General features: G+C 39.3%; 1 protein-coding gene across 6 annotated transcripts in view; it reads left to right on the top strand.

Moving 5' to 3' along the window:
* ELF1 (E74 like ETS transcription factor 1) overlaps nt 1-15,043 on the top strand; it is an 84,256-nt gene that overhangs the window by 34,864 nt on the left and 34,349 nt on the right. For 5 of the 6 annotated variants that reach the window (XM_064645624.1, XM_064645625.1, XM_064645628.1 and 2 more), the window contains one exon: nt 12,379-12,688. In XM_064645624.1, coding sequence (XP_064501694.1) covers nt 12,617-12,688 — 72 coding nt within the window. In that variant the 5' untranslated portion in view covers nt 12,379-12,616. Of the gene's footprint in view, nt 1-11,812; nt 11,983-12,378; nt 12,689-15,043 lie in introns of those variants that run through there. The other variant, XM_064645630.1, reaches the window with a different exon arrangement.

The raw sequence follows: 15,043 nt of genomic DNA, 5'->3' as shown, positions 1-15,043 counted from the left end.
ATAAAGTTGAATGCTCTCATGCTAAAAAACCCCAGACAGTTATATTATAAAAGACAAACAGTGGAAAAAAGCACCCCAGACTCGTCAAACTTGGAGGTTAGTGAGAAGGAGGTCAAAAGTCTGACTGACAGCTCTGATTTCCCTGTCTGCAACTGTTCCTTATCAATCTGCCTGACTGTAGGTATGGTTTGATACTTTGCACCTCTTCTTAAATTACCTTTTGTTCCTGTTTCTACAGACTTTTAAATCAAATATTTCTGCTTGTGATATGTTAGGCGGTATTGTCACTGCTCTTGGGTTGGGCTTTTTTGTTGCTTTTTGGTGTTTTTTTGGAATCTGTATGAAAGCTTAGTACAAACATCAGCTTTGTGATTTTGGCAGTAGGAGGTATGCCTTAATTTTTCTGAGAGATTTACTGATGAATATGTGTCTCACCTGTTCCAACCTCATAAATAAATCCCTGTCTGTGTTACTAATAGTACTGGACTCTCCACAAGCCCTTAAAACAAAAAAGTTTACAGTACTACTTGCCTTAGTTTGCTCATCAAACTATTTCAGCCAGAAGTTCTCTAAGAAGTATTCTCAATGGTTGTGGCTGAATGGGTGCCAAAATGGACTCTTGGGAATGTATAGGGAAGGTGTATGTTGGGGCACTCTATGGAAGCTGTGTCTGGTTATAGACTGGAGAAAACAGGTCACCTCTTGCTTGGTGTGAAAATTGTCACTGATAAATTCCTATGGTATAACCATTGGAAATGTGTGACTGAGTGCTTAATTTCTTATATTTATGGGAAAAATTAAATGAGGATCTTTGTGACAAATAGATTTAAAAGCTTCGGGCACGGTTTGCAAAAATGTGTTTAAACTGATAAGCTTTATAAATAAGAAAGACTGGAAATCTGATGTTTGTATTTATATTTTACCCATGTCATTGTTAACCACAGTGCTAACTTAAATATAAATAAAAGTGCTCTTATATATGCAGAGCTAGAATCTCTCAAAGACCAAAATGCTTGTTTAATGCTATGTTAAAGCAGCTTATAGATAAGTATTGGTTGCAGTGCTTTTTGATATGGGCTGTACTGTACCTCATCAGAAGCCCTCTTAGCCATTTATTTTTTGCTTTGCTTTGGTTGGGTCTGTGATTCTTGACTGAAGGGTTAAAAGGTTACTTGAGTAAAGATTTAGGTTAAAGCAGTATGCAAATAAAATTCTTTTTGTGTGTTTCATCCCTGCTCTCTGAGTTAGCTCACTTGTTTGAGTGTAATGGTGTGAGTATTACCTTATATTCTTAGCTTTAGCAAAATGGACCACTGCTCCCAAGAAGGAGGCTGCCTGAACAACTCTGGGTGAATTGTAAGAATATACATATTTGTTTGTTAAAACTCTGTTTAATTCCAAGGTGCATGATGAGTGTGTAGGAAAGCTAAGGTACCTGTGATGTCATCATGGCTAGGCTTTGTGAACAAAGATTTGGGAAGGGCTCTACCCACATTTGCTACAAGCGTGCCGGTGGCTAATAAGGCCAATGCAAGATAGACACGTCCAGTTGCAAAAGGCACAGCAGAAAGACTCCTTAGGTGGTAAATTCTGCAAGGCACGATTCTTTCTGCATTGTCTTTTCTCCTCAAGAGTGATCCTGCGTGCGTTCTCAAAAGAAGCAGCAGTGTTATAGATGGTGTGTCTCCAGACCTCCCAATTGGAGGCCAGAGTAGACCAGTTATGATGATCAATATGGCCAAGGCTGAGATGTTGTTTCAGGGAGTCCTTGTATCTTCTTTTCGGGGCTCCTCTCTTGCGGCAGCCGGTGGCAAGTTCACCATAGAACCTGTGATGTAAGAACACGTGAAATACCTTATGTAGTTCTCTGAAGCACCACCATCACAGCTGATGGCCATGGGATGGCCATGCATCATGTGTAAAGAGAGAAATTGCTGCTCCTTTTTTTTCAGCATTACCAAGTTTGTCTTGCCACTGTCTAAATTGCAGACCCTAGACTGTGGAAATAGGATTAGCAACACAAAGGAAGGTTGTGCTTCGGGGATGCTATCGGGGAGAAGGTGGAAGAGCCAAGCCCAGGGCAGCACCACATCCTGGCTGGACAGAAGGAAGCCAGTGGTGCTGAGAGAGCTGTTGGCTGGAAATGGCATCTGCTTACGCCATGCTGGTCACACGCAGAGAACATGCCTGCCTGCCTCCTGCTCTGGCAGCAGAGTCTGAAGGAAGGCAAGGAATTAGTAGAATCAAATGATCTTGAACTCAGAATGAGCTGTTCGGGTTTTCTCAGACCTGCTAAAATAAGCAGCAAGTGGTTCCAGGCCAGGGTTCTCGTTTGAGGTGGGGTCTCCAGGTTTGTTCTTGTGGGCATCTCGGAGCCTCTGTTCTTGGCGTAGCCTGACTGTGTTCTGCAGTTCATAAAATGAAATCTCACGCTGTCCTGTAGCTGTGAGGTAAGAAGGAAAAACAACTCCTCTACTGCAAATGTTTTTTAGGTGATACATTCTAGAATAAATGTTTGTCTTGTTAGTAGAAAGGGTTAAAATTTGAGGGCAACAGGTATAGGCAGACTTAGGTATGTGATATGTTCGACTGTTTTGCAAGGTGCTATAAATGTTGGCTCCGTGTAATCTGATACCAGGGTAGGACAGGCTAACCTAATGGAGGAAAATAGACAGCAATGTAAAAGAACTGGAAATTCAAGTCTAGCTGACTAATACCAGCCTGCTCCAGAGGCTTTTGACTGTTCATATTGCTGACAGCTGACAGCAAATGAGAGGCAAACAACAGAAACATTGCCTGATCTGCTCTATATTCACACAGATTCTTTAAAGACACTGCAAAGGTAAGACCCTTTATGTTTCTCAACCTGTCAGTTGTTGAATGCAGCCCCGAACGTATTCATTACCGTCAAGAGTAAAGTACCATACAGAGGCCTGAAGTTCATGTCTGCGTGCTTTGGAAAGGGGAGGCTTCAGCAAGTTCTGTGTGGATTAGTTTGTGCCCCTTTCTAGCTGGTGCACATCAGTTAAATTCAGATTTCTAAAACTGCTCAAATACTCAAGCATAGAAATGCATATCATGTAGCATTTGTATGGCTCAGAGAGTAATTTTGAACTTATTTAAATACTTTTGTTTGTTGTCCTTGACAGTCCAGTTGGAAAAGTTTTTAAAAAAAATTAATTGCAGAAGGAAATGCACAGAATGCTAAAAATCTGTGTTGCAGAAGTTGTAATAGGGTTTTTACTGAGCTGAGTCCTATAGCAACTTCAGCAGAATGCTGAAAAAGTCCTGTGGGAGTTTAACTCCCTGATCTAGAGTTACCGATGCTTGACTGGAAGAGGTTCCCTGGAATAAGAAACTTTTAGCTTGAACCTGATTTCTGCTGGCCTTTTTTTTTTTTTTTTTGCTTTCAGTTTTAATTTATATATTTTGCGTGCATTTATATTGCAGCTGAAAAAAAAAAGTCATTGGTTTTGGCCATTCTTTTTTCTTCAGTAAACTTGACTTTTACCTTCAGATGATTTAAAAATAATGACTGAGTTACTAATTTATGGGCAAAGTAGTTTTTAGAGAACGATTGACAGTTTTATATCAGTATTAGGTACAGACTGGCAACTGGTAATTTGTGAAGTTTGGCACCTAGCCAAAGCAATTATATTTAGTTTCCCTGATCTTTCTTCCTCCCACTGCCACTACTTCATTCTCCTGTGTGTATGTGTTAATCAAAAGAGCAAAACATTTCAGGGTCAAACAGTTCTTCCCCTCTCCCACACCTCTTTTACAGATTTCCTCATATCCTGTTTTAGCTGTTTTGGAGCTCAGCCCTTCATCTCTCTTTGTATGAGACCCTTTTCCTTTGAAATCAGTGAGTTTTGACTGATCTGCAGCTTTATTGTTATAGTTGCTTACAGGATTGTGGTCTTAATGCTCCATAAAATGTGCCATTAAATGCCAGAACATGTTTATTCTGTGTCACTGGAATAAGTCATTTGATTTGCAGAAATTTCTGAACTAGATTTGGGATTTTATCAATTTACTGTTTTCTCAGTGTCTTTTTTTAAACCAACTTTTTGAGATTTTGTGCAGTATAAAAAATAGTAAGATGTATTTGATACTAATACAAGACATAAAACCAGTCCTGTCTCTGCAAATTTACTTTTAGATAAATAGCATATAGTAATTGTTGTAGGAGAGGAAGTAATGAGAGAGCTTTTGTTTTCTTTTCTCTCCGTAATCAGTATCATTTACCTCTTGTTGAGCTAGACTAAGTGGACACTTGCAGTGTAATGTCAAACTTGTAGTCCATCTATTCTAATTTTGGAATGTTTAATATATTATTATTTTTCTGGTGGAGAATATGTGAATCCAGAAATGAGCAGTTACCTGGAAAAAAATGACAGCAAAGTCCTGCATTTAGAGATGTATGATTGCAATCTCCGTTACTGGAGGTTTGCTGTGTGTTATGACAGCTCTTTTCCATTGTTTAAAAAGAAATCCTTATGTAATGGGGCTGGTTTGTTCTAATTACATTGAGCTGTTTTTAAAACATTTTACAATTTTCCTAAGCTTTTGACCTCTGTCATGTCTGTAGCAAGGAGTTTGAGGAAGTACATGTAGGCTGATGCATTTTTAATTCTTTCCTTTCATCATTTCAAAACTAGTTGCTTCTCAATTTAATTGAATGTCTGATTGTTCTCATTTTATCAACCTGGAAATATGAGCACCTGTCCTTCTCTTTACCAGTAGTGATGAATTATCTACAAAGACAGAATCAAAGGACAGACCAAGTTAGTGATTGCCAAGAGTTTTGGACCAGCAAACCACACTCTCTAGCCTCTGCATTTACTGGACATTAGCATGCACATTTGCCATTATGCGAAGAAGCAGGTCTTTGCTGTAAATGTTATGTTTTCATCTGGTCCTTGAATCCCTACTACATTGCTAAACAAGTCCATGCTTTTGGAAATATTCTTCATAATAAAACCTGATGGTTGTTAGGATAAGTGACCTTCAGCTAGTCGTACATGGAGAAGTTCTTAGAAAGATTGGCAGTCATGCTGTTGGCTGCCAGGAAGGTCGGTGTGACAGTGTGCTTGTGGCCAGTGTTTTTCAGGTGAAGGCCTGACTTTTCATGCATACCTCTTCCCTTTTTTACTTTAATGATGCACAGATGTTATCTTTCCAAGATCAAGATGTTAATGCTGCTCGGAAATGTTAGTGCTACTCTGTTTCCCCAGGCTGGTAGACTGACTGCTGAATTCTCTCAGGCGTGGCAGACTGTCCGAGCTCCTTGTCCACTGCCTGGGGAACACTGCCCTTTTTAGGGGTGGCCCAGTTCATCTTGTTTGTTTGGCTTTCAGTGGATGAGGGGAAATTCAAGCTAAATACTTTCCCAGCAGTACTGTGGTGGTGATTAGCAGCAGTGGGTGGAGGTGACTGAACTGGAAGCAGAGAAGGAGTACTTTTGTGTATCCCTATGTTGTAAAGAGATGTGGGAAGTTGTGGGTTTTTTGTATCTTTGGTAGCCAAAACAGCTGCACCAAAAGTAAAAAGTCAAATCAGTAGAAGGGCACACATTTCATATGTATGTTTTAGTGTGTATGTGAATTCTTGTGCTCATGGGTATAAAGTGTGTTCATGTAACTGTGGCTGATGTGTGTGTGCATGCATCTACACAGGCATGTAGAGTAGGGGCTGTGCTGTGAAGCAACATTTATGTGGCTTTTATCTAACTGAAGTTCACATACTGTGGTCTGTCTGTGAGCTGAGGCTTAAGTAACCCAAATTCAATATGAAAAGTTTCAGAGCTGTATGAATAGCCAAGGCTGCTAGGTCACATAACCACTTCTGAAAATTTACCTTCATTTTCTCTTTCATGTGTCTAACGTGCCGAATACATGAAACAATTTTTTTGGAGGAGTGGGGAAAGGAGGGATGGGGAGGGCTGAGGGGGGGCAGGCAAGGAGGGAAGGAGGTCCCATCTCTGGCATGATTTGGGGACAAGGGGTGGGATGGAGTTGTCATGTCCCATCTCCCTAACCTCTTCTTATACAATGCAGCCAACCTATGGAAATGCAGGGTTCACTTATTTTCATCCATGGAGAATGGGAAGTGGGAGAGAGGATTTGGACCCTCTATTCCCCCTGGGGTGCCCTTGTTCCCTTGCTTTAGCGCAGCCTACAGCTAACTTCTCCTGTTGAGTTGGCTCTACTTTGCTAGAGCAAACATTTTGTAGAGAAGTGACTAAAACCCAGTGTGGCCTTTCTCTTGTCTGATAAGATTAGGGAGGCTTGCTCTTCGCAGATGTTCAGATACTTTATTCTGAGCTCAGGAGCTTCAGTAGTAAAGTTGGGTAGAGCCTTTTTCGCCTCAGTTTCTTTTAGTTTGCTCTTTAGGACTGGCCTGTTGGTGGTACTCTGATCTTTGTTGCTGCAGCATAAATCAGTTACTTGTAGTGCTCTCTGTTTACATGCCTACACTGATTTGGGGCTACCTTGGCATATCGAGCATGCTGGCAGGAGAGGATATAGAGGAAAAAAAGTCTCAACTATGGTGTAAATTTTTTCAGCTTTCCCAGGTCGCTGGGTTTGTGTATAGCAGCTGTGTAACATAAATGTGCTAAATAAAAGGGACTTAAAAAGTATCAGGAAATATGGGAGATAGGAAGAAAAGTGTTTCAGGGGTGGGGGAGTCTATAAACAGTGCTGGAGCTGTTAACTGTTAATAGTCTGGAAAGGAATCTTGTGTCAAGTTAAATATTCAGGCTAAAAGAGGTAGTTGCAAAAAAAAAAAAGATGAAAATGTGATTTTTGTTTTTATTTGTTTTGGTGATGCCAAAGAACTTGTTGCTTGTGTTTGTACTTTTTGCTCTCTTTAGAGTAAATGTGTTTTTATGTGAGATTTAGGGTCAGGGCGTTAATTTAATTTCTTTTATATTGACTGAATTGTGCGTCAGTTTTGGTTATTTATGTTTGTTTATGTTTAACAGATGAATCATCTTACTCTCTGTCCTCCTTTCTGTATAGGTAATGAGAGCCTGTGGTGACACAGGCTGGTTTTCAGCAGGGCTGCAAAACAGGGGTTTATTGATACTGATGATTTTTTTGTCCTTAATGAAAGCTCAGCGGAGGTCACTGTGTTGGCTTTTATGATGTCAGCTGCCATTTGCACAGTTTGCCATAGGCAGCGTGGATGCTTTCAGAAGGTTTGAGTCTGTTCCTTACATTGCTGCTTTCCTTCCTCAGTGCTACCCCCTTAGCATGTTGTTTTTCTATCTCCTTTAATTTGTGTGAGCAGTTGAAATACTGAGCCTTCAGAAACTGCTTGTGCCAAGTGACTTGTTCTTCTTGCTTGTCCTTTTGCCAACTGAAGATGTCATTTTGCCGACTGAAGATGTCTGAGAACATGGTTCAAAGCCCCTGTCCTGTGCAATTTCATAATATTACTGAATAGGAATAATTAGTCCATGAAGAATGGCACAGTAGACTATACTGTTAACATTTGTGCTTAGTGTGGGCTATACATAAAGATCATTGTGGGTTTGGGACTTCTGTATTCAGAGAACTGCGATATCATTCAGCTTTGCCCCCCTGACTCTATGATGATACTTAGAGATGTGACTCTGCAGAGGGTGGACTGACTCTGAGTTGATACATCTTTAACCTCCAGTGGTAGAATGGAGTTAGAAACTTGCATGAAATGATGTGGTTACTATCCATGTGTTTGTCTGACCTCACTTTTGAGATGGTTTTCAGTCCTGTTCAGAATTTCCAGGTGATGTCTTTAATCTTCCCTTTTCTCTCATTCACTCCTCTCTTCCTTCTGCATCTAGGATGGTGTTGAGAAGGGAGTTCAGCTTTGTATTTAAGTCACAACTTTGACATTTCTAGGCTAGAGCTAGTGCTGCAGTCTGCCTCAGGAAATCCAAGGGGAAATTCCAATCTCAAGCCATTTGTCCCTGTGCTGAATGACTTGAGATGTTTCATCAGTAACTCAGGATTCAGATCTGCATTTGAATCTTAAGGCAGCTAAGGTGGTTCTTATTTCAAATGTATGAATGATCTTACTAATCTCATGAAAAAGGCAGTGCAGGATGATTACAGTCATCTTTAGTAACCCTAAGTGGGACTGGATCCAGTAGCTTGCTGGAGACATCTTTCAGCTCAGCCAGGATGCTCTCAGTACCAAGACTTGAGCCTTCCAAGTTCATAGCTGAGATTCTTCAGCAAATTTTTGGGTTTGTACCTGGTACTTTGGTAACTGCTACACCTGCTCCATTGTGGTGCCACTATGTTAAATTCCAGTGTTCTGCATTACAGGGCTTGAATGCTGAGGTAGTATGGGCTGTACTGGCTCATATTGTCACAGTGGTAGTATGGGCTGTATTGGCTCAGGAGTTAAAGGAGAAATGATGGCTTCATTACCTCAAAGTTGGAACCTAGTTTCACTATTGCAGCTTCACCATTGTGACCAAAAATGTTGATTCTGGAAGCACTTCTTACAAGCTTCTGAGCTAGTAGCTCAACAGGGCTAGGATTAAGTGCAGGGTATATGTGTGGAAGAGTGATGAAAAAAAGTTATGATGTCTAGCTGGAAGGAATACTGCAATGTATGTTCTGGGATACCAGAGTAGCATGTACCAAGGGTTAAATTGAGTGAATGTGCATTTGACAGACTGACTAAGGAGCTTGTTTCTAGATGTTGAAATCAGTGGATGAAGGGAATTTCCAGAGAAATTGAAATAATTTATTTTTGAGTTCAGTTTCAAAGATTACGTAAAATTAAGATGTTTGTTTATATTGTAGTGTCTTAATACGCCTTTTTATAATATATTTTTACAACAAGTAGTAAAAATGAAAGCAAGAGCTTACTTCCTCTATAGTTCTGAAAATTTGATGTAAATTTTATGGTAATATATACAGAGTTCCCTTTCTCCTAGGATTATTTGTATGTAGTCAAGCTTACTGTGCATTTGAAAACAATTTACACATTTTATGCTGTTTGCAAATAACTTATTTTCTACTCACAGATGTATGTAAAATCAGATAAGTGGCATTATTTAGCAAAAACAATAGCCATGTTTGTGTTAGCCTATAGACAGCAGGACCCTGTGATCATTGGAATAATGAAAGCACAGTTTATAAGAATAGATGTGGAGGAAAATATAGCTGTTTTAGAATTCTGCTGGCTTTTGTGAAAAGCTGCTCTTGTTTTCTATATGGCAGAGAAAAGGATATGGGTTAAAGGAAAATACTTTTGCATTATTTTGCCGTACCATTATTGCCCAATAGATCATTTGCTGTTATTATGTACTACTACAGAAGTAATGAAAAATATCCTGCAAATAATAATAGTTTGAGTCTCTAATCTTTATAAGGTTAGATATAAAAGGTTACTAAAGCCTGTTCAATCACGTCTCTTTGTCTTTGGTCCTAAGGTTGAGGTTAGATGTTTCTTTTTGTGTAAGAAGAACATATCATTTGACTTTATTTATAGAGTCCTTGGTGGCTTTGGGGAGGGGGGGTAGGGGAGAAGGAGTATACTTACATCACTGCATCACTGCGGGGCAGGATTCGTAAAACAGCTTTTGAATGCCTGTTCCTGCAGTGGTATCAGATAATTAGGAACTTCTTGTTAGCATGATGTGTGACTAGTTTAAGTGGTGTTTGTATGGATCAAATGCATTATGCTGCTGCAATCTCTTAAATGGTATTAAATCATTATGTTTAGATTTGCACTGGAGGTTTTATTATTTTTTTTTTTAAATAAAGTAAGGAAATGTTTCTTTATGGCTTTTAGTAGGTTTGCGGCCACAGCTTTTGGTTCTTATGCATTTAGTGTGCATCTTGGTATTGTAGTATCTACTGTAAAATATTAATATTTTACAGAATAATGAATAACCTGGCACTAGCAGAAGAAAATGTTATTTGTCAGTGCACATGGGGAACTTTAAAAATCTATCTTAGAGTGGCTTCACCTCCAGTTTTCCTTATACTTCATGAGGTTGCTAGAGAGCCTATGTCTCTAACTTGTCATTTATCCTGATTTTACATTGATGCTATTAATTGTTACTGACCTTAGAAAATTACTGGATCTTAAGAACTTCTTGTTCATACACGTGGCTTCAGGTAGTGTAATGGCCATGATTATAAGCCCTTGCAGTATTCTGGCTCTGATTGTCCCTGGACAATTAGCTTAACCCTAACTTAAAAATAAGTTCCATTTGGTAACGGAGGAGATTCTTGTATTTGCCCTGTGATCCTCTAGAGTGAAGTTGCTCTTCACTGATTAGAGGGAGTGACTTAAAATATTTAATCTTATTGGAGAGTTACAATTTATTTCTAAGCAGTAATCAAAATAGAAGTTGTACTTCAATAAATTTCCATGCCTGTTCTCTCTTCTGAAAGAGCTGGTATGTCCCTGTTGACATAGATTGACCCACTTCAATCACTGTCTGTAGGAAATGTTAAACTATATATTGTATAGTTATGTACTTTATTTTCAGGCTGGAATATAGGATGGTAGGACTCTAGGATAGGCCAAGTTGGGCTAAGTCCCTCTGTGCAGGCAATGTGTGTTTAACTTCCTAACCATCCTTATTTTCTAAAAGGCAAGGCCAAATAATTGCATTTGGGAAAGTCACCCAAGATTATATGGTTGCATGTAGTGCTTTCAGTGCTATAACCCTGCTGAAGTATAGAGAAAGCCGTGTTAATTGTTCAAGTCAACCAGCAAAATGACAAGGGCTGAGGTTGAATAGTCATGGTTCCTACAGCACATCCTTCTCTGTTCATGCATGTGACTCTCATTAAAGCAAATATTCTCTAATTAGGGTTGTGGCTACTCTTATGAGCCCTTTAACAGTTAATTAGAGCACACTTTGAAAGTTGGGGAGGTTCTTCTGTTTGCATAATCTTGGATTTCCTGATTTCTTAGAAGGGTAGGGTCTAGTGACTTAAATGCTTGAATGCTCTGCCATCACTACTTAGGAATTTGGGAATACCACAATCTATATAGGAAAAACAGCTGTCACATTTCCTAGAGTGAAGGAGTATGAGTCTCTGACATGATCCTCCCTAATTAAATTGCTTGGCACTGGGGAGGGGAAGATGCCCTTCATTTTTTTGAGTTTCAGCCTACTGCAAAAAAAAGGCCAAGATAAACCTCCTGTACAAAGGCAGATGCTGATCCTTGCCAGTGGCACTGAAGTTGCCCAGAGGCTTTTTTTGGGGGTCTCACTCTGGATGGGTATGTGTTAGGCAGACCTCTTCCCCTAAATCTTCTGTCACGGCTGCCCTTAATCAAAGGCAGTGTAAAGAATTTTGCTCAAAATGCTAGGAACTACACATTTTGCTTCCTTTAAAATACATGGGTTTAAATTCCTAGGCACCAACATACTCTCTTAGGTTCCTAATTTTAGACACCTGGTCCTGTTATCCTTTTGAAATGGTAGATTTTTTTGTTAACGTATGGGTCACCATAGTTGTATACGAAGATGAGGTTTTGCACTGGCCTTTTTCCCCAGGAGTGGAGCAGCACAACCTCCTCCTAAGCTCATGTTCACCGTATTTACCTTTGGTGCTGATGAGTAAGTGAAAACATGGGATCTGTAGGCACACATCCTTCACTGAAGCTGTTTACATTCTGTAGTTTGGGAATTTTTTTTTTGCTTTGTACTGTGCAGTTTTTTTGCCGGTTCTAATTTGCCATGACGTGGTCAGTGCTGTTTCCTTCCGGCTGCTTGCGAGCCTGTGGTAGAGATAAGGGTACGCGTACAGTGCATTTTTAACATGAAGCTGAAGATCTGTTTCATGTAGGAACTTGGGGACTCTCTGGATTGTACAAAGAATTTATTTACTGGTTTTATCCTTTTCACACTGGGAAAGATGTAGAGTGCTTTACTTGCAAAATAACAACTTTGCTAAATTTGAACTGTGCGTGAAGAAGAAAGGTGATGTACTTGAGATATCTACAGCCGAGTAGGTCAGTCTAGGGTTTGTATTTTTACTTTGAGTAAACTGTAAAGATGAGAGTTACTAATGAATGTGAAAACTGCATATATGAATCAAATGAAAACATGGATTTTCTTTTTGTTAACTTCTGTCACTTTTCCTTAGTCGCATGCCTTTAATACGAAACACTTTGAAACTGATGTCTTACTTCCTGAAACAGTTTTGTTTCAGGAATGAAAATCTGTTTCAGGGGAATGAAAATTCACATATGTTAATCAGTTAAACTAATACCTTTGGAGACACAGAAGTATTTGACTTCCTTGGACTTAGATAGAACAGTTTTATTGCTTTATTGCAACTGCTACTATTTTGCATAGCTAAAGTAATAATTTTTTAATGATAATTTTTTTTATTTTTCTCTCTGCAGTGACAAAGGCTATTGAGGTGGGAAGAATAACTCAGGAAAGGATTTGCCTTGGTTTGTTTCACTTTGAGAAGAGAAGAACCCAGGAGCACTGATGATCTAAGAAATACAAACACTGATACTCAATTCGTTTTGTGATCCTGCCTTTCTGCTCAGCTGGACCTCGGTGACATTCTCCATTCTTTTGCATTTGAGAACATTTTTCTTTGTATGTGGAGCTGAGACCTGGGAATGCGTTATTATGGCAGCAGTTGTACAGCAGAATGAGCTTGTGTTTGAATTTGCCAGCAACGTCATGGAGGATGAGCAGCAGGTATGGGACGGTGTAAGAAACCATATTTGTACAAGTCAGTGCTAAGAGTATTGTTAAAGATGAGGAAAAAGTGTGGTGTAAAACACAAAAAGGAAACATTGAGGTCATTATTGTTGCAGCAGATCTTTGTGCTGTTTCAAAAGCTTCCGGTTGCTTCCTGTAACTTGCACGGGCAGAACAGAAATTGATTGAAATGCTAAAACTTCTGCAGTATTGGAGAGACATGCTCCTCCAAAAAAGTTTTTTTCTGTTTTGCTCATTTGTGCCAGTAGAATCCATGTGTGTGTGATGTACAATTTTCCAAATTCTGGTATTTTACAGTAGTTTCAACTTCTCTAGAATACACTAGAATAAAATTCTGAAAAAAAGTAATGGTCGCGCTATAGATGACTGCAAGGCACAGTATGTACCTGCTTGCTGTTATTTACAGATTGGTTTCTAAATTGTGTCATTGTATATCAACTATTCAGAAATAAGCTTGAATGTAATTTAATGTTGGTTTTTTTTCCACACTGCAGAGAAAATATGCCTGTTTCTACCTGAGTAGTCTCTCAGTTAGATATTGATTATTTAAACCACATCCTAAGTCCTGAAGCTTCAGTGTCAGATTCCTCTTGTAAAAATCAGATGCCTCCTCTGTAGCTGGTAGTTAATAGTAGATTTTACATTTATTTACAAGAAATTAGGTGTCTGGGTACTGTGGAGAAACAGTTCTTAAAAGGCCGAGAAGTGCCATGACAAACTGTTCCTCTTTTTGTTAATGTGAAAAGCATTTATTCTCTGTTTAAAAAAAGTATTTTTGGCTTCATAATCTTGTCTCTGTTTTTCTGTATGGCCTAATATCTGGCTGGGTCAGTGGCCTGTTTCTGCTGTCAGAGTCATGCGATCATTTCAATGAACTGAGTGTTGTCTGTCTGAAGTGCTAACTCAGTTTTGGGTGGAATTAGTAATGTAACTTCCTTCCCTGTATTTTTCCAGAGCTTGTGGTAGCCTGGGGATTTAGATATGGGAATTGCACAAGTGTAGTCGAAAATGAGCCTTACTTATTACCTCTGTTGGTTGTTCATTGCTGTCTTTACTTTACAAGCCAGTGGGAGAGGGGAGAATTGAGATGGGAAGGGTTACTTCAGTAGTGTGGTTCCTGGGAGGGGCAGTGCGAGCAGACATGGTTTTGTTCAGTTTAGCCGTGTGTTCTGCCTCTTGCAATTTCTTCAGATGCGCACCTGAAAAACTTTAAAAATACTAAAGAGCACTCAAAAGGACAGTAAAACCTCTCTTAGCAGAGCTTTCTTCAGCTTCAGAACAAACTCCATCGTGATTTTTATCTCATAACCCTACTAGATTCTGCTCCAGAGAAGCCTAAGGCAAGAAGGCATCCTGTAGCATACGCGTAAAGGTGGTGAAATCAAAGGTAGAGAGTACATAGCAGAAAGTCTATCGCTGAAAACTGTCAGATGCAAGCTCCTCTTAAATCACTGGGTTGACTTAGTTCAGATATCAAAGGTGCAGATAGTTAAATCTGGAATACTCAGTTGTAGAAGAGAAGTCCTGCAAAGACTGCAGGAGTAAAGACTCCCTGCAGGAGTAAAGACCTGGGAAGCTGGAGCAAGATTTAATTTGGACAAGGATTCATAGCACAACATTAGCCTGAAGAGGCTGCTTCTTGCTTATACTTGATGGATCTGCTTCTTACTACATAGGAGCTGTTACTACTCTGGAAGTTTTTAAATTCTGGATAGATTAAGTGTGTCTAAGGATGGATAACATAATTTGTACTTTTCAAAAGTTTTAGCTCTGTAAGTGCTCTCTGTTGGGCAAAAGCATTTTTTTGATTTTCATCAGTATACGAAATGTGACATTTACACAGAGGTGTAATTTAACTGATCTTTGGATAATTATTTTTGTGATGTCCCCACATCATTGCAAGCTGTCATTGCAAGAACTTTGGTACTTTTTTTCTTGACAAAGCTTTGCCTGGAGCTCAGTTGTGCTAAGAGCTGTTGGGACATGGAACAGCTGCAGGGAGAGGTTCAGGGTCTAAATGGCAGCTATGCTCAGTATTTCAGGGAAGTCATAATTCATGGCTATTTTGTTTAATTTTTTTTTTTTAAGTCTTGGTTAAACAACCGTAAATTATGAACAGTCCATTTGCAAATGTAAGCATTCAGCATTCAGTGGCAAATGGCAATAGGAGGGGCTCAATCACATGGACCCGTGTGAACGGGAAAGGCTTGCTCTTATCAGCTTTATCCTTTGCAGTTTAGAACAGAATGAGTTTTTTTTTTTCTTGAGAGATTCCTTTATCACGTGGTAGATGTATGGTGAGGAAGAAACAGGAAGAAAATATCCTCGTAA

The sequence above is a fragment of the Pseudopipra pipra genome, chromosome 2, assembly GCF_036250125.1.
Source record: "Pseudopipra pipra isolate bDixPip1 chromosome 2, bDixPip1.hap1, whole genome shotgun sequence".
NCBI lineage: Eukaryota > Metazoa > Chordata > Aves > Passeriformes > Pipridae > Pseudopipra > Pseudopipra pipra.
The sequence above is the reverse complement of the archived record's forward strand: the minus strand, read 5'-3'. Positions and strand labels throughout refer to the sequence as shown.